The following is a 24,049-nucleotide window of genomic DNA, read 5'->3' on the forward strand; positions in this document are numbered from 1 at the left end:
ACAAACACGCCACACTTACAAACCAAACTCCGCGCTGTCATGACGTCACACACGACAACACCCTTACGTCACGGGTCAAAGCCGACGCGTGGGATCGGTCGCTTCTGTTGACCCTCCAACACTGTTCACCAATATTTTGTTGTATAAAGTGTTGACCATCTTACCACTCCTTGAATAAACTAGTAACAAAGTCATTTTCTTTTATGTATGGTTTCATTACAGATTGCACATATTGTCTGTACAGCTTTCGTTAATTTTCCTGATTTTGAGCAGGTGACGGCCACGTTTCAGTATTCTGACTCCAAATTTTCAATTTCTTTAGCAACTTTAGGTCTAAATTTATTTCTGGCCTCCAGCATATGTAAGAACGCTTGTGCCAGCAATCCCCTTGTGAATGTCAATGTATATTGCGGTGTATATGAATGTGTAGCTGTCGCCAAATCTCTCTTGCATTACACTGTTTTTGATCCCAGAAATTCCAGTGATAGATGATACGTTGATTTTTAATTGCAACCCATTTGATTGGTATTATTAAGAATGTTTGGATTGTAATTGCCTCTTATCAGTACTATTTGCTGCAGACTCGCAAAGCAAATGTGAGAGGAAAATGCAAAAAAATAAACAAAAAAGAATTGATTTGTGATTGGTAACTGCAAATCCACCAATGATTTTGAGCCCAAGGGAGAAATGAGAACAAATAAGAAAGTTAAAACAATGGTTACAATAACTTGCTAAAGGCTTAGAAAATTTAAAAATATTACATTTGAAGCAAATAACTGAAGAAAAATAAAAATTAAGAAAAAATTTTAAAATAAATATTATGAATGTTAAATTCTTTTTCCAGTCATTTACACTATCCATTATGCTACAACAGCAGTCAAAAATGAGGTGTTAATTTAATGTTCTAGAGGAGGAGGTTAAATTGTTTTGTGGCTTTTACTCTTAAACAAGCCCCCCCCCCCAATCTGAAGTATACTGTGTAGAATTAAAATGCAGAGAACTGGCAATACATAATTCTTTGAGTATAAATGTGGTGGATGATTGCACTGGTACTCCCTTAATAATTTTTTATCCTTTTTTGTGTAAGCAAAATTTTTCTGTGAGCAGCCCGCAAAAATGGGGGGGGGGGGGGGGGTTGGCTACACTGGGGTCCTGGACAACAGTTGTTGATTTTTCCTATAGAAATTCACAGTTCTGAGATATTTCAGTTTGTTCCATTGTGCCTTACCACATAAATTCAAGCAGTGGCTGCCACTTCTAATACAAAAGAGAAAGTCTTGTCGAAAGATTCATTTTCAAAAAATCTATAGGAACTTGCATACTTCATTTGCAGTAATATCCCCTTAGTATATTTCTAAGACTGCTTCCCGTAATCTGTAAAAACAATATGAAAAAAGGGAATTAACAAGAGTGTTCTGTTGGAAATCATTAAATTACTTAATTTTGAAGTATCATAGAAACTGTTACCAGTAACGAAGAGAGTCCATTTATTATCAAGCAGTGATGAGACTGTAACCCATAATAAGGGGAATAATTATTTTTTTTTTCACTGAATAGTTTTCATAAAAGGACATGAGAGATAATGCGTAGCAAAGAAAACACACTAATTCAGAAACAATGTTTCTTTTGTGTGTGTGTGTGTGTGTGTGTGTGTGTGTGTGTGTGTGTGTGCAGAAAGTAAGATGCTACTCGGAACACGAACTTCAGAAATGGATGTAGTTTAGCTTGATTTACATAAAACTGTTCTCTTTGTGGGTGCAGTGGATGCCATTTAGTCCCAAATTATAGGTGCAGACATGCTAAATACATATCCAGCAACTGAGAACTGTATTCATATAGTTCACATATACAATACTTCTCGCTTGCATATTAAATTTATTTTGGTTTTCAAGAAGAGTATTCTTGATCTGACTACTGCCCCTTGCACACTCACCCAATATAAGGTGACCCAATGATTAAGAAATTTGGCTTACAGAATTACTGGTTTCTGAACAGTATTGGGTTTTCCATGCTTCATGTAAATTGCTTCAACTACCTTTGTCCAGATGAATTAGTGCATTGTATATAGTGATGGAATATTGAATCATGACAGAGGCTTTCCCAGCTGGTGAACACAGCCTTGGGTAAAGTGAGTGAACGAGTAATCCAAAGGCTCCACAGTAGATGGTTACTACACATCAAATATTAAGTATGTTAATATTTTCATAAAACATTTTGTTCTGTCTGTTTTGAGCTATGGATTTTCATTGTAGTATTGTGACAATTATTATATCATTGAGAGATGATCCTTGGATGGCTAAAGATAAAACAAGAAAATAAAAATAAAACTTGTCCCATATACTACACAGAAGTGAATCTAGATGATCTTTGAACATATTCATTCGTCAAGTAATGTGTTTAGAAAGCTTGCAGTTGGTCAGCACTGTGATGCGAACTATATCAGTACAGTATGACCTTCAATTACAATTAACCTTATTGTTAAAAGTAGTCATTACAGTTGCAAAGATTACAGTAATGTAGAAATTACAGTGAATTCCTAAGTGTATATCCCCTTGTCATGTTTTAGCATGTATTGTATTATGAGGATCATACTGAAATTAGTGTGCTAACCTGTTTTTAGAACTGCAATTCTAACAAACTGATAAAAAGACTAAATTTTCATAATCTACAGACTTTCCACTGTGTTGACATATTGTGATGTCATTAACTTATTAAGATTTTATTTTATTGTGTACTGTCATTAAATTCCTCATAAAAGAACAAAAGCTGCTTTGGAATTTCTTCTAAGACTGTCTTCACATTAGAAGTGCCTGTGCAATACACAACACCAAGAGTTAACAGGTTCACAAGAGATGATGGACATGCCACTGTGAATGAAATCACATCAAAACTTGCAGTAGGGTATGATGCAGTGTACAGAATGATTGATAGTGTAGGTTGTCAAAACATTTGTGTCCATGGGGCATTTATTTACCCAAGACCACAAAGTTCAGGGAAGAACCATCATGTTAAAATTTCTTCAGAGATTTCAAAATGGAGCGGAAGTTTATTTAGCAAATACTCCAACAGATGATAAAAACTAGTTCTCGTTACAAACCTGAAAGAAAACACCCGAGTATAGAATGGTACAATTTTGATTCTCCATCAAAATAGAAAGCAAGAATCATATGATCTGCTGGGAAACTATTGGTGTTGGCTTTTGAGGTGCAGTGTATTGTGTTCTGTTTGATCTCCTGTATTCTGGACACACCATAAATGCCCTCCACTATGTCCAGGCATCTTGGAACCTCCATAATATATCATTCCATAAGTGCCCTGGGAAGATAGTCATCTTGAACCATGGTAGTACATGATCTCTCACTGCTTGTCATTGTGAAGAAAATTAGCCTTCCATACCCTGCCTTTTTGTCCCAGTTTGTCATTATACCGTCTTTATGGTTCTGTGAGAAAACAGCTGTTAGTGCAATACTATGAGACGTTGGAAGACATCCAGAAGTAGTACATCTACAGAAAAGGAATTTTTTATACATGGATAAGTGTGTGGAACGTGTGCTAAGAAATGGAGGTTGTTGAAAAGTAACAGAAAATGAAAAGTAATAGAAAAATTTGTAGATTATGGTGATGTACATATATAAACTGTTTGCTTATGAGTCTCAGTACAATCCTCATATTTCAGGGTGCAGCAGCAAAACTTGATTACTCAAAAGATCAATAAAACAAAACAAAAAAAAAAGTGCATGACTTATTTCTTCTTGTGTTTCTACCTATTTGGGAAATCAGAATTATACACTTAAAAAATATGTAGTAAATACCGTATATTGTCAGTACATCGATTTCATCAATTTCTTAAGTTAGCTCTTTTGAGCACATTGTTGGTTTTGTGGGCTATTGCTAGACGAATTTTGTCCTTCGGGTGTAAAAGATCCATAGACAACTGATGGTAATGATGATTTTATATAGCCTCATTTAAAAAAAGAATAGCAAAAGGCTATATTGAGCACGTGCTCTGATCTCAGAAAATAACCTGTCAAGATCCAGTCTCCAGAGAACTTCCCTTTAAAACATGCATTGCATTTCTCATGTCTCCATTTTGCTGAAAAAATGCATTCCCAAAATCAATTTGTTAAAGACTGGGTAAGTAGTAGTTCTCAGATATGTTAACAAATTGCTAAGACTTCACAAAGCTCATCACAAAAAAACACTAGCAAGTTCTGAGGCAACTTCTCAAGCAGCTCTTTCCATGCATTTTGCCGTGCAAAATAATTGTGTACACTGATTTCTTGCTCAACATCCAACTTTTGCCGATGGAAACTAACATTATCATGAAGATAGACCTCAGAATGATCAGAAAGTTGGAGGTCAGATGTATGCTTACATACTGAGTGCCAATGAATTTAAAAAATTTAGTGTCTAACTGCTTCGATGTTTTGTCGTGAACACATGAGCTGAGGTAACTGCATTTTTCCTCTTTGCACATTCCCAGTTGTCTTGAAGCTGTCCACCCATGAAAAAAACTGATTTGCTGCCAGAAAGAAGGGGTTTGTGAGGAATATTGTAGTGTGCACAAAATGAATGATGCGCAGTGACAATCAACTGGTATTTGAAAAAGTAGACCTCTGCAACAAACACCTGTGTTGCACATTTGGCCAAGGTGGTTTTGGTGCTGGGGCAAGTGGTAACGAATTTACTAGTCCAGTGCTTTGAATGAGACCATCCCCACTCTTGACCTACAATATATCCCTTTACAGCACCCCATTCAAATCTGCAAGTTTCATTGCTGCACCCTGTAGTATTCATGCACTATACTACTTTTTAATACTGAGTATGAAACTTAGCCCACAGGAAAGGCTATTGAGTGGAAAACATCAGAGGTGTCTGTTGATTCCGAGACTCATGACCAAGATTGGTCTGTTGTACATACTGTCGGGAACCGTAATCGAACAGTGAGTTGTGAGTGTTACTTTTATTCTGGTTATGAAACTCTTACTTTTAAGTCTCGTTAGTGTGATCTTACGTAACAGTGTAGTTTTTCATTATTTGTTATAGCTTCAAGTTCTGATAGTCAGGCACAAAGCAGATGTCTTCGAATTCCTTTATCGGATGTCAAAAGTTTCAGAGTCACAAGAAATAAGCAACAGCTCACTGTAATGCAGAGAGATGGATCAGTACACAGTTCATTCTTCTTTCAGAATGGAAATGCAGATTGTTTTGTAGATGCGCTGAAAGGAAATTTAAAGACTGTGAGGTAAGATAACCTTTTTCTTTTATTTGTGAGAAAATAACTGTTGCTTTGTAGTTCTTTTCTTGTTGGCAACAGATTTGTGATTTCCATGTATGGTGAAAATCATGTATCACCATATGTTTTAATTATCTTCTTACTATAATTATGATTGAAGTTTAAAGTATTATGCAAAGATATTTGTGGAATTGAATTATGAATATTTGTCGGTCATGACAGATACTTTGTAATTGATAAAATGCATATAAAAGTAACCATAGGGATGAAAGAAGATTATATGAACACATTGTCATAGTCACCTTATTCCTAGACCCCATTTGCTGACTCCTATGTAATGCACTATTAGCTTTCACATCATGAAGACATTATTCATTAATATGGGGATCAGAAATGTGCAAAACTTGTAATTGTACAAGAATCTATGCAATACCTATACTACTGACAATATGCTCAAAGGCAATAAAAAATATTCAGACAGCAGAAGTTTGATATCTACAGTCAATTTGATCTTGTTTGTGTAGTGTGTACTGTTCATCCCTTTCTTGTATATTTGATATTTTGCTTGCAAAGCTGCGTATTTTTCCTTGTAACATTGCACAGCTTTATAATCTGATGGCTCAGATATGTAAATATCAGCAGTGGACATAAAAGAGACTGTGGAACTTTTTCATATCTAGAGAGCAGATCTCAGTGAAAACTGCATTATGTGTGGACTTCGGTCATAGAAGACCATACAGCAGCAATGACTCCCAACCATGGTCAGGCTAGTAAAGAGCATGTAATTGCCAAATAACTTGTGGAAAAGATAGAATCCCCACATTGAAATGGAAATGTCGTGTGGCTAGGGCCTCCCGTCGGGTAGACTGTTCGCCTGGTGCAGGTCTTTCGATTTGACGCCACTTCGGCGACCTGCGCGTCGATGGGGTTGAAATGATGATGATTAGGACAACACAACACCCAGTCCCTGAGCGGAGAAAATTTCTGACCCAGCTGGGAATCGATCCCGGGCCCTTAGGATTGACAGTCTGTCACGCTGACCACTCAGCTACCGGGGCGAAACATCCCCACATTATTCACCACATTACCCACTCAGCCCAGAGACTGTATAAGAGTAAGGTGCTGCATGCTTACACCATGAAAATGGTAAAAGAGTAACTGGTTATAAATATGGAATTATTCTGGGCAGATTAGCTGATAAATGCTTGAGGCACTAAGATTGTTGAAGATGGAACCACCATTATCGAGACAAAGGATATGCCTCCAAAGATCGTTTGGCAATGGAGAACCAAGAACATATACCGGTAGATTCCATTGAAGAGGTATGGGTATTCCATAAACTTCCCATGATTGAATTCTTGAAGTGGCACATGTTCACTGGTAAAAATGTGTGCAAAGTGCATTGCCCTGAAGCGGGACTCCGACAGGACTGAAATGTCTGTGTGTCTCTAAAGTCTTTCACTGCCAGGCCAAGATATTTTCTTTTGCTCTTTTACAGACATGATTGGACAGAAGATAACTATTAAGAAATATGAAATAATTTTAGCTAATTCAATTCATTCAATGTAATATGTCTTATTTTCAGTAGGGATTGCATGTTGCAAGGTACTACTCCCACTCTCATGACAAAAATAGTGGTTTGCTGATTTTAATGTTGAAGTAGCACGTCTGAAGGTCCCCATAATGGATTATATGAATGATATTGAGCAATTGTAATCTGTACTGGAAGAATGGTTAAGGGCTTGCTATATTTCTTTAGAACCTCCCGAGAAATTATATTTTCTTTGCAAGAAACATGTTAAAATGCCATGTAGTCATAAGGAATTCCAGTCTTGAATCCTGGCAAGTTTTTACAGTTTTGAATTTCAGACTCTGCCATGTTAGGTTAATATTCATATTGATTTGCCAGACTGCAGCTTATGTTGATCATAAGTATAACAATCTGTTAATTGCTGCTTTTTGCTTGCAGAATATATTTCTCACAGTAATGTCATGTTTTTCAGGTCTAAAAAGGATAAGAATCTGTACTTGATTCTGGACCAGCCAGAGAGCCAAGTTCTAGATCGATCCTTTGCCGAGCTGGATCTGTTCACAGAAAATACAACTTATGCAGTATGGAAGTTTGTCAAAAACCTTCACAATCACCCTTATGAGACAACAATGGAGGCATTCAGCAAGCTGACTGATGTTTTGCGTATGTAATTGAGAAATTCTGTATTATTCCTCTCAATTTCTATGAACACGTAATGACAAAAGGTAATGCCTTTTAAGGTTGGCAAAGCAGATATTTTTGTATATGTAATTCAGTCTGGTTCCTGGTGAACACCGAGCGAGGTGGCGCAGTGGTTAGCACACTGGACTCACATTCGGGAGGACGAAGGTTCAGTCCCGCGTCCGACCATCCTGATTTAGGTTTTCCGTGATTTCCCTAAATTGTTCCAGGCAAATGCCGGGATGGTTCCTTTGAAAGGGCACGGCCGACTTCTTTCCCTAATCTGATGAGACCGATGATCTCACTGTTTGGTCTCTTCCCCCAAACAACCCAACCCAACCCTCTTGGTGAACAGTTAAACATAATCACTCGTGTGTTGAAACACAAATCAACAAAAAGTTTACAAAACAGTTGTACAACAAAGATCTACTCAAAATTGCTGTATGTTGCATAGATTACTGCACTCATTTAACAATTTTGTTGTTCTCCATTTAGTTCACAAGTGACTTATTAACAGATTAGTGAATACAGTTACCACAGAATAAATGACACATTGTTTATAAGTTATGTAGCATGTGAATTCTCGAGTACCAGTACGAACAATTTCGAATTAAAAAACTTGAATTTAGGGTGTGGGAACCACTCGTGGTCAAGGCAAAAATCACTCTTGACCAAATGGTATTACAGTCAACCAAAGGAGAACTTTTGATGGTAATGGGTAGAAGTCACTGTATTCAGATCCCAAGTATCCCTAGTCATCATGAAGGCACAACACAGTCAGTCCAGAGAATATTCAGATATAAGAGATGTGGTGCAGTGCTGTCTTCAGTCCATCAGCTAGCCGTGGAGAGGAACACATTAGCTATCAAATAGAAGTGAGAATGGGTCTGTGACCACGTGACCGTTTTGTTGTAAATCTACTGGCTGATAGGCCCATGTGACCTGCCACCCTGTGGTGCACACAGCCACACCACCAAACATAGATGAGTCAATAGTATGGAGTCATCCATGAATACATCCTGTGGGATTACAAGAACCAGACTATCATTTAAGTGCATGAATCTCAGGTGGTTGTTAGTGATAACTCTACACACACACACACACACACAAAACTTTTTTACACACACTTTTTTTTAAGCCATTTGCACAGGAAGTTTAATGTTAACAACTATGTGAAATTGGAAAGGTTATTAAGGACTGTTAAATGTGAGGAGAGCTGGGGGTATTGATGTTGCTTTTGGTACAAACGTTCATTTAGTGAATAATATTTAGTAAACTGCAAAACGGTTTAACATTTTCAAAAGTTTGTGTTAATGATATTGACAACCTTTTTTTTCCTTCCACGGGTTTGAAGCAGGACCTTAGATTTGTGGACAATATGTTGCTCAGTACATAATGTTTTCTTTTGTACTGTGATGCAGAAGTCAACAGTGAAGGCTGCTTGATTAATGAAAACCAAAGCTAATCAACTTAGCCACCTTCCAATCTGGACCAAACGATATGCACTACTAGTAACACTTGAACTCACTTCTGAATGTTGATGATTTAAAATACTAGGATGAAAACCTGGTTTTGATTATCTCGTGTTTTGAAATTATTTCCTGTGCTGGTCACTGATTTTCTCAATGAAAATGCAGCAGCCATACCTTGTCATACATTATTACTAGGGACAGGAATAAAGTTTCATTTTTTTCGTCATATTTAGCATTACTTTTGGCTAAATTGGTGTTACTTTTAGCCATGTTTTTCTAATTTTGTTACTTTTTTTTGCCAGAATCGGTGTTGGTTATTTTGCAAAACTCAGCCTTTCTTTCTTTTTTTCCTTAAATTTTGGTGTTTTTCTTGTCAAATTCATTATCTTCATTCTGACTTCGATGGTTAGTTTACAGAAGTCAGTGTACACGTTTTGTTGTTGTTGTGTTTTTTTTTAATATCGGTGCTGTTCTGGTTGTCACATGAAAGTTAGTTATGTGGGAAATGGATTGTCAGTTTAAGAGTGTACACTAACTTCAGATTTGGGAGATAAGTCAAAATGGGGTTTTAACATTTTCTGTCAGTTAAGAGTATTAGTAAGTTGCTGTCCTCAGATTTAAAATGTGTTTATATGGAAAAATTAAAATTTTTGTGATATATATGACTGTAGGCTTTCCTGGCATAAACTGTTGATGAAGGTTTCTCGGGTCTCCAGCCGAGTGATAGCATTGATATCTCGTGACATTTCGGGAAGTGTCGTACTACCCATCTTCTGGCAAAGTGTCTAGATTTGCAGAGAGCGGGCTATTTGTATGCGCGGTCATCCCCCTCCACTAGACCTCGGGTGGCTGTGGTGGAGCAGCAGCGTGCGCGCAGTGGAACCCTGTGATAGCGGCAATCCATCAGGAGTGTGCCCGTCAACGTCCTCCACCACTGACACAGACAGAATGCTTACACCGAGAACGAAACATGACCACCGGGGGTGACTGCTATCCCCACCACCGCGCGCACGCAACTGGTCCACCACAGTCACCAGAGGTCTAGTGGAAGGGGGTGACCGTGCATATAAATAGCCCGCTCTCTGCGAATCTTGACACTTCACCAGAGAATGGGTAGTATGACACTTCCTGAAATGTCGCAAGACATCAATGCTACCACTTGGCTGGGGACCTGAGAAACCTTCATCAACAGTTTGTGCCGGGAAAGCCTACAGTCACGTAGATGACACCTCTACAGGGAGGAAATAGTCTGCAGCTTCAAACGGCTGCAGAAAGAACGCACCAGGAAAGCGAAACTACTCAGCACACTGGCTTTCCTACAATGCTGTCGAGACAAGAACATTTTACCAAGGTTTGAAGTGGTTCGATATCCAGTAAAATCTAAGAAGACCATCCAGATATTATGACAGGCAGGCATAACCTTAGTAAGGGAGTGAATTCATTTCACTCGGAAGGAGCTTGGCAGGAATGCGTGCATCCTCCTCACATGCCACCTACAACTGGCAAGGACGTTACCAGCCTATCTGTGGGAATGGGTTGACTGTAGCACGTACTCCAACAGTGAGGTGCAAAAACGGGGCTCTAAATCTAAGCAACTCAGCAAATTCAGCAGACTAGCAGGGACTTAGACGACAAAAAAGGAGATGAATGACAACAGAGCTGTGGTCAATTTGATTGGAAAACAATTGGATGCTGCCACAATCGCAGTCCTCAAAAAGGACTGAATTTCGCCCCCATTCCCAGAATGATCCCGAAATGAGACATTATCAGCGGTGTGGATGAAGCAGTACGAGGGCTTCCAAAGGAGGAAGCAGAGGAAGTTAGACGGGGAACTTGCAGAATAATCAACAGATCTTGATTACCTAAAAATAACGTATCTGCAGAAGAACGAGCAGCTCTCCGGCCCTTAGAGATGATCCTGATAAGAGATGACCCTGATATAACGATCCTACCAGTGAACAAAGGGAACGCTACAGTGCTATTAAGCACTGCCAAGTACTGACAGAAAATAATCCTGCTGCTACAAGACGAGGCCTACAAGAGACTGAAGAAGGATCCAACCCTGATGATGAGTAGAAAGACGATAGCTCTGCTGACTTACCTGAGCCAATGAAGAAGCGGCTGTACCCCAGAGCGCCAGCGATACCACGCCTCTATGGACTCCCCAAAATCCATATGGAAGGGGTACCTCTGAGACCGATTGTGAACTTCATCAACTCTCACAGTTATGGACTTGCAAAATACCTAGGGACACTGCTCAAACCCCTTGTGGGACACTGCAGCAGCATGTGAGAAACTCAGCCGAATTCGTAAAAATACTCAGGGATATGTGACTACAAAGGGAGGACCTACTCGTGAGCTTCAACGTGACGTCGCTTTTCATGAAAGTGCCCCTTCAAGATTCCTTGGCACTTTTAGCTCAGCACTTTGAACCACAAACAGTCAGCCTCTTTGAACACGCACTAACAACTACCTACTTTCAGTGCAACGGGGAATTCTTCTAGCAGATCGATGGTGTGGCCATGGGCTCCCCACTGGCTCCTGCGATTGCAAACCTCTATATGGAACATTTCGAGGAGGTGGCCCTTCAAACAGCCAGACAGAAACCAAAGCACTTCTTCCGCTATGTTGATGACACTTTTGTTGTGTTGGGACTTGGCAAACAGGCGCTAGATGAGTTTCTGGAACACCTCAACAGCATCTATTCGAACATCAAATTTTGCAATGGAAATGGAGGAAAATGGATGCCTCCCCTTCCTTGATACAGGGTGTATACAACCCAGGAAAACCGGGAGATCCAGGAAAAACCCGGGAATTTTTTCATCCGGGAGAAAACCAGGAAAAATCCGGGAATTGTTTAGAATTCTGGGAAGTTTTCATTGTTTTAGTTTTCAGTTAAATTTTTGTGATTTTGACTGGTAAGAACCAATACTCTAACAAAGGATATTACTGTATCCTGCTACTGCAGAATAATACTGTAGCAACAAAACATGGACAAGAGAGAAAAAAAAGAAAATAAAACTTAAGTTTCAAAGGAAATGCGCCATATACATCAACAAAACAGTGCTCATACAAGCGTCTGCCAACAGCAAAATGTGTCAAAAGCTGTAGGAAGACTATGCAATGCTTTGTAACAACAAATTGCCTCTGATAAGCGTGGCGTGACAACTGTTTAAATTAGATTCATTTGAGCAGTTGCGGTCGGGTTATTGCGCAAGCCCAGTTGAGTCACATATGAGCAATACCTTTTCCTGCTTCTGGTTACAGAAGTGTGGCTGGGCGCCACTACTTAATATTGCCCCGGTTCAGAAATTAGTAAATCTGGGGCTGATGCACAGAGTAGTCTGGCTTGTGGTGGGGAGGTGGTCGTCTCCACATGACTTGTGTTCACATTTAGTGATTTTGTTGTTTTCTCTTCCTTTATTGCTCTCACGTTAAATGATAACAAAACGGATTTTTGTGGCCGGGAGCTATCAAATGAATTAAAATACATTCGTGTTATTACGGAAGGCTAAAATATGTTATTAGTTTTAGATTTTATTTTCACCTTTCTGGCAGTCAAACATTTATTGCTTTACAGAACAATGAAGTTATTTTTGCCGGTTTGCCAAAGAGATTTGGCTTTTATTAATCTTTTCTGTTGAGGCAGTCAATTTATTTGAAACCAAGTGTTTAATTTCACACTATTGGCTAGTTTCAACTGTTCACTGCATTTCAAGTGCACGTATGGCATTATGCCATAATAAAGAACCAAACATGTGATAATACAGTACTGGTACTCAAAGAAAATTTACATATGAAAGTGCATTTTAAACCAAATTATGCGTTTTAGTATGGTTCATGAAATTCCGAAGCTCTTGAAGTATCCTCTGATGTCTTGTTTCTTTTATGACATAATGTAAGATCTTTTAACGTTTTACACGTACGAACATATGGGCTTCCTGCTTCATTGTAGCTGTGCAAGCGCGGTGACGCTTCTTACCTGGCGCTCTCTTAAAACTGCAGAAATGAACCTATTTCTAACAGGTCGCAGGAAAATATTAGGAATGGTCGTTTGAAAAGCGTTACATTCAAAGCAGATTTCCTTTAACTGTAGATGAGCTATGTGCAAGAATGTATGGTGAATTTATTAAATCACAAAGCGTTTGACTCTCATTTAAAAATCAACTCTTTGAGGATGACCATTTAGAAGAATTTAGAGCCCAGATCAGACATTTACGTCGTTATTAAAAATTTTACTCATTTGTGTGATGTATAATAAAGTGTAACAAGCACAAAAAAGATAAACATTATATGTAGAATCTTAGCTTCTCTTCCAGCTTATTAATCTTGGAGACCAATATTACATGTGAATGCTATGTATATTAATTTAAACCATTAACTTTTCTTATTTGTGTGTTCGTGCTACATAAGAGAGATCTTGCTATTTGCTGACTACATCACGTGTCCTATGCTGTCATCAGCTGGTGAGATCACGCGACATTAGCTATGAGGGGCTTTGGAAAGTGACATGCAGTGTTTGGTGAATTCGAATTTATAACTTCGTAATACGAAAATGTGCAGCGTACATGTTGCTGCACATCAAAGGTCTTTCAAAATGTATTTTTCCCTCGTAAGTTTCGTTTTCTAAAGTGCCGGGAAATTCTACTCCGGTATAAAAACCATAAACATTTAAAGGGTTGATGAGTATTACAGTGCCGAATAAGAGTATACTGCCACTTAACATGGAAAAAGTGTATCTTCACCCGGGAGAAAGTGTATTTTTAACCGGGAAAAATCCGGGAACTTTTTTTCCTTGTCCATGTATACACTCTGTGATATTTTAATTAAGAGGAAGGCAGATGGTTCACTATGCCATACAGTACACAGGAAGAAGACACACACAGAGCTATACCTTCATGCAACAAGCTGCCACCATCCAGCACAAAGACAAACAGTACTGACTACCCTGGTACATAAGGTGCACGAATTATGCGACAAAGACAGCCTACCATCCGAGCTGCAATACCTGGTGGTGGTGGTGGTGGTGGTGGTGGTGGTGGTGGTGGTGGTGGTGGTGGTGGTGGTGGTGGTGAAGAAGAAGAAGAAGAAGACATAGTATCTTGTTACAGTGAATATTCATATGAGTAACAGTAAAATATAAGGAATTACACTTTCCGCATCATCAAAAAGGAGATTTTTATTAAATAACAGTTCACAAGAAGTACTCCAAAAATTGTGAATTTCAGATTTGAATTAAATTTGAAATATTTTGCCAGTATTTTTTATTTAAGTAATAAGACATTATTTAATCTTAAGTTTGCACTCAAATAAATGTGTTATTTTCAATGTTTATCACAATTTTTGATGGCCAAACCAGTTAATTTAATCTTATTTTAGGGCTTGATTGAAAATATCTATGCTTTGTATCTGGAATATTTCTTGTCAAATATGTTGTCCTTTATCTAATGTTTTGCAATTCACTTTGTTGTTTGATGGTACATTGAAATGTCAATTTGCCTGAGTATGTTAGCATGCTCATCATTCAGGTTCCACCACTGAAAAGACTGTTTGGGAAAAAATATAATAAAACTCAAGAAAAGTCCTGGAAAATTAAAGAAATTTAATCAGCCAGTAGAATGGCCACAGTGGTGGTGGTGATTAATAATAGTTAATATTATTATCTTCTTTCCTTTCTCAGACCTTAGGTCTGGTTAAAAACAGAAAGTGATGCGGACCTTGATCAAGCGTGACTTCCTTTTAACTGTGCGGTATATATTACATTGCATTTAGGAACTTTCGGGTAATTGAACATGTATCAATAATTACAGATTTCTGTAGTTGTATATATAAGTTTGGATGTAGCTGTATTGCGTTGATGTACTGGTGGATATTGTGTGGTATGACTCCTGTAGTTGATAGCATAATTGGTATAATGTCAACTTTATCCTGATGCCACATGTCCTTGACTTCTTCAGCCAGTTGGATGTATTTTTCAATTTTTTCTCCTGTTTTCTTTTGTATATTTGTTGTATTGGGTATGGATATTTAGATTAGTTGTGTTAATTTCTTATTTTTATTGGTGAGTATGATGTCAGGTTTGTTATGTGGTGTTGTTTTATCTGTTATAATGGTTCTTTTCCAGTATAATTTGTATTCATCATTCTCCAGTACATTTTGTGGTGCATACTTGTATGTGGGAACGTGTTGTTTTATAAGTTTATGTTGTAAGGCAAGCTGTTGATGTATTGTTTTTGCTACATTGTCATGTCTTCTGGGGTATTCTGTATTTGCTAGTATTGTACATCCGCTTGTGATATGATCTATTGTTTCTATTTGTTGTTTGCAAAGTCTGCATTTATCTGTTGTGGTATTGGGATCTTTAATAATATGCTTGCTGTAATATCTGGTGTTTATTGTTTGATCCTGTATTGCAATCATGAATCCTTCCATCTCACTGTATATATTGCCTTTTCTTAGCCATGTGTTGGATGCGTCTTGATCGATGTGTGGCTGTGTTAGATGATACGGGTGCTTGCCATGTAGTGTTTTCTTTTTCCAATTTACTTTCTTCGTATCTGTTGTTATGTGATCTAAAGGGTTGTAGAAGTGATTATGAAATTGCAGTGGTGTAGCCGATGTATTTATATGAGTGATTGCTTTGTGTATTTTGCTAGTTTCTGCTCGTTCTATAAAGAATTTTCTTAAATTATCTACTTGTCCATAATGTAGGTTTTTTATGTCGATATTATTATTATTATTATTATTATTATTATTATTATTATTCAGTTGTAGAGGCAAGTCACCTGTAGATCGCCTAGCATTTGCAGACAATTTAGTGATATTAACTTGCGACATTTCCCAAAATCGGATTGAACTTTCCAATTCCAAAGAAACTACGGAAATGGACCGTCTCCAAATTTCTTTTGATAAGACAGAGTATGTGACCTGCAACAAGGACAGGCTCCAAAATTTATGTTACACAGCAAAACTGAACAAGTTACACAATTTAAGTATATCGGTGAAACCATTAGGGGAAAATGGAATCAGAACAAAAACAAATAAAATTAGATACCAAAAGATGGAACTGGATACCAGTCTACCTAAAATATCTACAACAAGAAACGTATCCCCAAGTCCACAAAATTAAGATATTACAGTACAGTAATTAAACCAGAATACTTCTATGGATCATAAAAACTTACTTAAACAGAAAAACACATTGAAAAAGTTGAGAAGGAAGGAAGGAAAGCAAAATCATGAGAAAAATTCTAGGCCTGAAACTTGAGGCTAAACAATACTGACTCAGAAGCAGTCAAGAAATAAAAAAATATACAAATATCTGTAGTGACATTAGAAAATGTTGCTTAAGATTCTATGGATACAATAAAAGAATGAACCCAAACAGAGTTACTAAACAGACAGGTAACTTTTTTGATACTAGTAGCAAAGCTAAAACAGACATGATAAAATGGATTGGTGAGATCAGAACTGATCTGACATTGGCAAGAATTGCTTCTGGCGATATCAAAAACCATGAAATATTCAGGTCCATAATTTGCAAATGGCAAGGTAACAAAGAGGAAAAAACCAGGGAAGAAGATTGGAACAACATAGTCTGAAGAGAGAAAGGAAGTTCACAGGAAGAGAATGAAAGAAATGCAGGTGCCAAGAAAGGAAGGTATCCACCTCAAAGTACTTTTCGTAGTCCTGATGGGTGTAATGACTACTTTGTCACATCAGTCAGAACTTTTGGATAAAATTAAAGCCACTGTCATATCTGCAAGGGATCTGCTTATTCTCCCACTGTCTGACGATCTTCGGTTTCATTTGGATGAAGTCACTTCAGATGAGTTCTGTAAAACTCTTTCCAAATTGTCTAATTCCAAAAGTATTGACTGTTACTTAATTTCTAATAATGTTGTTAAATGAACAATCCGCTTGATAATTAAGCCACTGAGCTTTATTTTTAATGAATTTTTAAAGTGTGGAGTTTCTCCAGATAACTCAAGATCTCTTGTTCATCAGACTTCCACAGTTTTCAGAAGTAAGAAGGTGGTGTCACTTATGTGACCTAAATAAAGCATTCATATGCATTCCTTTAAACAGATTACTAACAAAATTGGAGTGTTATTGTATACACATGTTTACATTAACAGTAATTTGTTCCTACCTGAACAACAGCTGAAAGCTTCTTAATTGTAAATACACACTCCTTGTTTGTAGAAATTGCTTTGGGTGTTCCACAGGGCTCCGTTATTGGCCTCCTTTCTTTATTGTGGCTATCAATGACCTGCTCCATTGTGTATCACAGTCTGTATTCGGCTATGCTGATGAGACAAGTTTACTTACTTTGAATCATGATTTCCCAAATTGTGGTAGCATTGTGTAAGAGACAATTGACCCTGCATTAAATTGATTTGCAGCCAGTAAACTTTTTTGTAATCATGACAGAATCCAAAGCATATGTTAGGACTGTCTAAGGAATACATATTGACACCAAATTCTATTGGGAAGAGCATATCAATAAAGTTTGTCAAAAGATCACTGTGTGTCGTACCTCATCTAGAAACTGAGATATGGTCAGTAATAATTATCTCTGATTGACAAATTTCACACTCACATATGGGGACATTCTCCTCACATCAGTAACATTTGAAAAGCACAAAAAAAAGTCCATGTAATATGGAAGGCTGATAGGCCGATCCTTCTGGGGTTAGAATACAATATCAGCTCAGTGAATGAATGTTACCCACAAAGCTTGCAGTTGAACTCAGTGACAGGCCCTTTATTGGGTTAAAATATCTGGTACCAGTCCTAACAGAAGATGATTTTATTTGACAAGTGACCAGTTTCATGATTGTTCTCATGGTCAGGTGGTTTGGTGAGCTGCATGTTTTCATAGTCAATGTTGGAGATCACAGATTAAATAAAAAACCATTTATTGAAAAATATTAAGGTACATAAATGTAGCTGAAGTATCCATATCATTGCCACATTACATTTATTACAAAAATATTTCAATTTTTACATGTTAACTGTATATTAATAACCATTGTAATTAACGGTAATTCCATATTTCTGTGATATAGTAGGTGACACTTTAAATGTTACTGACTTCAGAAGCACATGCATTTACAATATCCTGTGTGTTCGCACAGGAGAACAGTGGTTGTGGTCTAAGATCATAGATGTACAAAATACAGAGATGTTGCACACACAGAAATTTAAGATGTCAGAGGATGAAAAGGAAATGTACACAGTTGTGGAACCAAAATTTCATGTATAATATGTAGAATGGTTGCTGGCCATTTGTATGAGATTAAATAGTCACTCAATTCTGGTTTTTAATTTTTGTAATAAGAGTTCCGAGGGGCAATGAGATAAAGTTTTTGTTCTTAAATATTTCATTAAAGATGTGTAGAAATTGACTTGTTTGCAATGTCTACTTGTTCAACGAGAATGAGATGTGAGTTGGAGTTATGGATGTAAATTTAGAGTTCTTATGGAAGATTGTCTTCTTTGTTTGCTGACAGTGTTTGTATCTGCAGGTTGTCTATAACGACTGTGGCTGATGGCTGTGTTTTTCTGATGTGTTGCAAAAGTGGATTTATAAAAGTTATTTTGCCATATGGCCTGCAGTGTTCCCAGTATCTTATAGTGAAATTCCATCCTGTCTGGCCTACATAGAACTGTGGGCAATAATTGTCACATTAAAGTGTGTAAATACACGATTTGCAATGGCGCTGGATAATTGTCTTGCAGCAGTGAATGATGTGCTGTTGTAGCTTATTATTAATGCTGAATGATATTTGAATACAACAAGGGTATCAACTTCGTATGAATTTTTTCCTATAAAGGGGATGTGAGCAAATGTGTTTTTTGTGTTTATGAATCTGATTTAGGTGGTGTGCCTTCTTTCATTTTGATTTTGCTCTGAAGTTTAGCAGCTGTATCTGGGTTGTATCCATTCTTGTATGCAATTCCTGTAATAATGTTAATTTCTTTTCGTTCATCAATGGGACTAAGTGGAACTTTGTGTAAGCAGTTAAACATAGATCTGAAAAATGCCATTTTGTCTTGTGTTGGGAGACCGGAGTTATGGCAACATCACTAATGGTTGGTTTGTGGTAAATTTGAAACACACGTTTGTCACTTACATTAGAGATCGTAAGATCAAAGAAATGGATTCCTTTTATCCACTTTATTTGACAGTGAAGTTAACATTCTTGTGCATGCTACTGAGAGAATTTGCAAGTTTTTCAACCTTCTTAATTCTACTATTGTACAGGATAACGGTATCAACATGCCTCATGTAATGAATTAGTTAATCATTAAATAAATGTTGTGCCTTGAATAGTTTTTCTGTGTATTTACCGTGACTATCTGCTATGATTGCTGCCAAACTGCTGCCCATTGGAAGACCATCTTCCTGCTTATAAAGTTTGTTGTTAAAAGAGAAACAATTGTGTGAAAGTAGTAGTTCAATCAGATGAAGGAGTTTAAATATCTCAGCCTTAGATAACTTTTTGTGTTTTAATGCAATGTTTTTAATTATGTGGATTGTCATAAATAGGTGTGTTGGTGTAAAGGTTTACTACGTCCATCGATGCAAATTTGGCACCCTCTGATACGAGCATATCTTTGATATCTTCTATATGATTGTAGCTATTCTTAATTGAGAAATTGCTGAGGATATATTTCTGGTTGTAGCTGATAAAATAAGCTGCACTATTTCCTGAGTGGACTTCAGGATATAACAGGACAATTATGCTTATGAATTTTTGGTTGTGAATGTAGTTTCGGTGCTGGCGGGTTCTTGACAAGGCATGAAATATGACAAAGGGAAATCAGTTATGTATGAATCTGAGTATATCAGCAAAACTTAGGGATGTTTTCATAAACGCAACATACATGAAATGCAAAATGACCCCACACCCAAATTTCAAACCCAGCTAATCTGATTTCCTGTTATCTGACTCTGATGTCTGAAAATGTCTCTTCATGAACCCATAAGCAGTGATGTTGCTATAAATAACTCCTCCTCTCGCTCAGTACAACATAAAATGGCATTCTTCGGATTTACACTTAATTGTATACCCTACTGGCCATTAAAATTGCTACACAAAGAAGAAATGCAGATGATAAATGGGTATTCATTGGACAAATATATTATACTAGAACTGACATGTGATTACATTTTCACGCAGTTTGGGTGCATAGATCCTGAGAAATCAGTACCCAGAACAACCACCTCTGGCTGTAATAACGGCCTCGATACACCTGGGCATTGAGTCAAACAGAGCTTGGATGGTGTGTACAGGTACAGCAGCCCATGCAGCTTCAACACGATACCACAGTTCACCAAGAGTAGTGACTGGCGTATTGTGATGAGCCAGTTGCTCGGCCACCATTGACCAGACATTTTCAATTGGTGAGTGTTCTGCAGAATGTGCTGGCCAGGGCAGCAGTCGAACATTTTCTGTATCCAGAAAGGCCCGTACAGGAGCTGCAACATGCAGTCATGCATTATCCTGCTGAAATGTAGGGTTTCGAAGGGATCGAATGAAGGGGGGTCGTAACACATCTGAAATGCAACGTCCACTCTTCAAAGTGCCGTCAATGCAAACAAGAGGTGACAGAGATGTGTAACCAATGGCACCCCATACCACCATGCCAGGTGATACGCCAGTACGGCGATGATAAATACGCGCTTCCAATGTGTGTTCACTGTGATGTCGCCAAACACGGATGCGACCATCATGATGCTGTAAACAGAACCTGGATTAATCCGAAAAAGTGACGTTTTGTCATTCGTGCACCCAGGTTCGTCGTTGAGTACACCATCGCAAGCGCCCCTGTCTGTGACGCAGCGTCAAGGGTAACCACAGCTATGTTCTCAGAGCTGATAGTCTATGCTGCTGTAAACGTCGTCGAACTGCTCGAGCAGATGGTTGTTGTCTTGCAAACGTTCCCATCTGTTGACTCAGGGATCGAGACGTGGCTGCACGGTCCGTTACAGCCGTGCGAATAAGATGGCTGTCATATTGACTGCTAGTGATACGAGGCCGTTGAGATCCAGCACGGCATTCCGTATTACCCTCCTGAACCCACCGATTCCATATTCTGCTAACAGTCATTGGATCTCAACCAAATCCAGCAGCAATGTCGCGATACAATAAACCGCAATCGCAAAAGGCTACAATCCAATCTTTATCAAAGTCGGAAATGTGATGGTACGCATTTCTCCTCCTTATATGAGGCATCACAACAACGTTTCACCAGGCAACGCCAGTCAACTGCTGTTTGTGTATGAGAAATCGGTTGGAAACTTTCCTCACGTCAGCACGTTGTAGGTGTCGCCACCGGCGCCAACCTTGTGTGAATGCTCTGAAAAGCTAATCATTTGCATGTCACAGCATCTTCTTCCTGTCGGTTAAATTTCGCGTCTGTAGCACATCATCTTCGTGGTGTAGCAATTTTAATGGCGAGTAGTGTACGTGACATTCAATTATCCTTCAGCACTAACAATAAGCTATAACACATCATTTATTGCAGCAAAACAAATAGCTAGTGCTACAACAAATCAAGTATTTACAAACTTTCATGTGACATTTGCCTACAGTCCTCTCTTAACATACCGAGAACACATGGATGCCTTTCAGCTAAATAAATTACATAAATCCTCTTTTGCGACTCATCTGAAAGAAAGTGACCAAACTGCTGCACTCGTTGAAGGCAACCTGCAGATACTACACGCAATCAGCAAACAAAAGAAAATGAATCTACCTAAAGAACTTGGAATTTACATCCATAGCTCCAGGTCACAACACTTTATTCTGAGGGAACAATTAGGCCTTACAAAAAAGGTTTTTCTATATGTCTTTAATGAAATGTTAAAAAACGAAAACAATAAATTATTGCCCCGTCACAACTAGTATTTACAAAAACAAAAAAAAAAAAAAACAAAATTGACTAACTACTCAACCATACTATACAGGATGTTCCAAAATTATTCATTCAAATTAATCCAGGAAATAGACAACATCAAAACAAGTACATTTGGACATGGTACATATGGGAACCACTTGAATGCATGACCATGGCCCATATGTGTGCAGTACGTTGTCAGACCATTGTTGTCCCTTCGAAGATTCCAGAATGTCTGCAATGTTACCAGCGAAGATGGAAATTCTAGGAATGAGATTTTCTTCTGTTTTCATAATGGTTTCATACACCAGCTGTGAATGGAAAGGGAAGAAGCCCTAAAAAGTGAGACAATGAAAAGTACCCTCCACCATGCACTTCACTGTGGTTTCTAAAGCATGGATGTAGATGTAGACAGGAACCACATAGACTTCTTGCATTTCTCTCTGTACCATTGGGATACCTCACGAGATGGTGCAATGTTTTATACAATGGGGGCAGCAGTCCTCAAATCCGTGTGTAACTGCCTAGATTTAAGTGTGCCATGGTTTCTCTAAATTTCTAAAGCTGAATTCTATAACAGCTCATTTGAAATGTAATTTTCTGGTTTGTATCCTTATTCAAAATGACCTTGCTGTTCCACCTGTAACTATATTAACCTTTCTTTCAGTTTTCATTTCTACTGCCATCATCTGTTGCCTCTACACGTGCTCTCTCTCTCTCTCTCTCTCTCTCTCTCTCTCTCTCTCTCTCTGGATGCAGTTTCATATTTTGATTTATTGGCTATTTTTTCCTGCTTATTTGTTCTACTTCATTTTTTATGTTTCTCCAGTTTCCATTTGATTTTAAGCACTGCCATTTTTTTGGTTTCATGCTCATTCTCTTAACCACTTCAGTCTTCAAAGCTTGAAATTTCTGACATAAATTCCATGTTGTGTATAAAGTTCCACTTCACAACTGTGTCCTTGACAACTTGATGAAACTCAGTGTTTGGCTTATGTAAAACATTTCACTGTCTACAGAACATGAGAACTGATGCCAATCTCTTGAAAATCATTTCCATGTTCTAGCTAGAAAACACTGGTTACTGTCATTCGAATTTTTGCTGTAAGTGCTCTCATCAATAAAGATATAACAAATAGTTGACTACAGTGTGCAGCTGGTTCTTAGGGTATGGGATTATGAGAAAATGACAAATTGAGCAGAACTACTAAAATAAAATTTGCTTTTTCTTAGCACATGATTTGCAGTAAATTGTGTTACATTGTTCAAATGGTTTATTAAGTTATTTGCAAATGAGACCTTAAGAACTGTTCAGCTCCTGAATTGAAAGCAACTACATTTCAGTATTATTCAAACAGTTCGCTAGATAGGTATATAAATTGTACACTTATCAGTTTTGGCAGTTGTGTAGTGAAGTGTTCCACTGTGATCCATCAATGTGTATTTTGACGTAAATTTCGTTTTCAAATTGAGTTTTGTACATTCTCATTATTGTGATAATAGTAAAGAGAATAAAAAATTAGATTTGCTTGCTTTTCATGGGTTCCCAGCTTACACCTTTTTTCTGACTTACATTCACAGTGTACAAACCAAATGAGCCTGAGGAACAGGAAGTAGCAGAATTATTAAATCGAAGTCTGTCACTGGAGGGGACACCATCTCCACCACCAGGAGCAGCAGAAGGCTATGAAGTGATTGGGCGTGTGCTACCACCCCGCCAAAGTGTTCGTCGGGGACCACCACTGTCGGCGGAGGAATGGTCGGCTTTTATCACTGCTGACCCCTGTCATCGAGATGTTGATAAAATCAAAGCTACCATTTTCAGAGGGGTTAGAACTTCAGTGCTTGATAATACTAAGGTCATTTAATAAGTAAGGCAACAGATTTTTCTGAAAGGTTGGTTTTATTCAAGATTCCAATACACCACATTATTCCCCACTCTCTTTGTTACAAATCCCTATTTTTCAACGTAATCATCGTTCAATGCGATGGCTTTACACCACCTTACTGGGAGGGCCTGCATGCCCACATGGTACCACTATACTGGCCAACATCGGAGCCGATGTCTTGCTGCATCAATAACCTCCTCATTAGCCATGCACTGCTTGTCAGATTGCATCCTTCATTGGACCAAATAGATAGAACTTGGCAGGTGCGAGGTCTGAACTGAAAGGTGTATGAAAAACAACAGACCACACCTTTGAGTGTGCCATCTGGTAG

General features: G+C 38.0%; 1 protein-coding gene across 2 annotated transcripts in view; it reads left to right on the forward strand.

Moving 5' to 3' along the window:
* Window positions 1-24,049, forward strand: part of LOC126092031 (TBC1 domain family member 15) — a 64,851-nt gene that overhangs the window by 7,375 nt on the left and 33,427 nt on the right. Inside the window, exons 3-6 of one of the 2 annotated variants that reach the window (XM_049907427.1) lie at window positions 4,836-4,950; window positions 5,047-5,245; window positions 7,240-7,430; window positions 23,411-23,658. In XM_049907427.1, the coding sequence (XP_049763384.1) occupies window positions 4,836-4,950; window positions 5,047-5,245; window positions 7,240-7,430; window positions 23,411-23,658 (753 nt within the window). Of the gene's footprint in view, window positions 1-4,835; window positions 4,951-5,026; window positions 5,246-7,239; window positions 7,431-23,410; window positions 23,659-24,049 lie in introns of those variants that run through there. The other variant, XM_049907428.1, reaches the window with a different exon arrangement.

Source organism: Schistocerca cancellata, chromosome 7, assembly GCF_023864275.1.
Source record: "Schistocerca cancellata isolate TAMUIC-IGC-003103 chromosome 7, iqSchCanc2.1, whole genome shotgun sequence".
Classification (NCBI taxonomy): domain Eukaryota; kingdom Metazoa; phylum Arthropoda; class Insecta; order Orthoptera; family Acrididae; genus Schistocerca; species Schistocerca cancellata.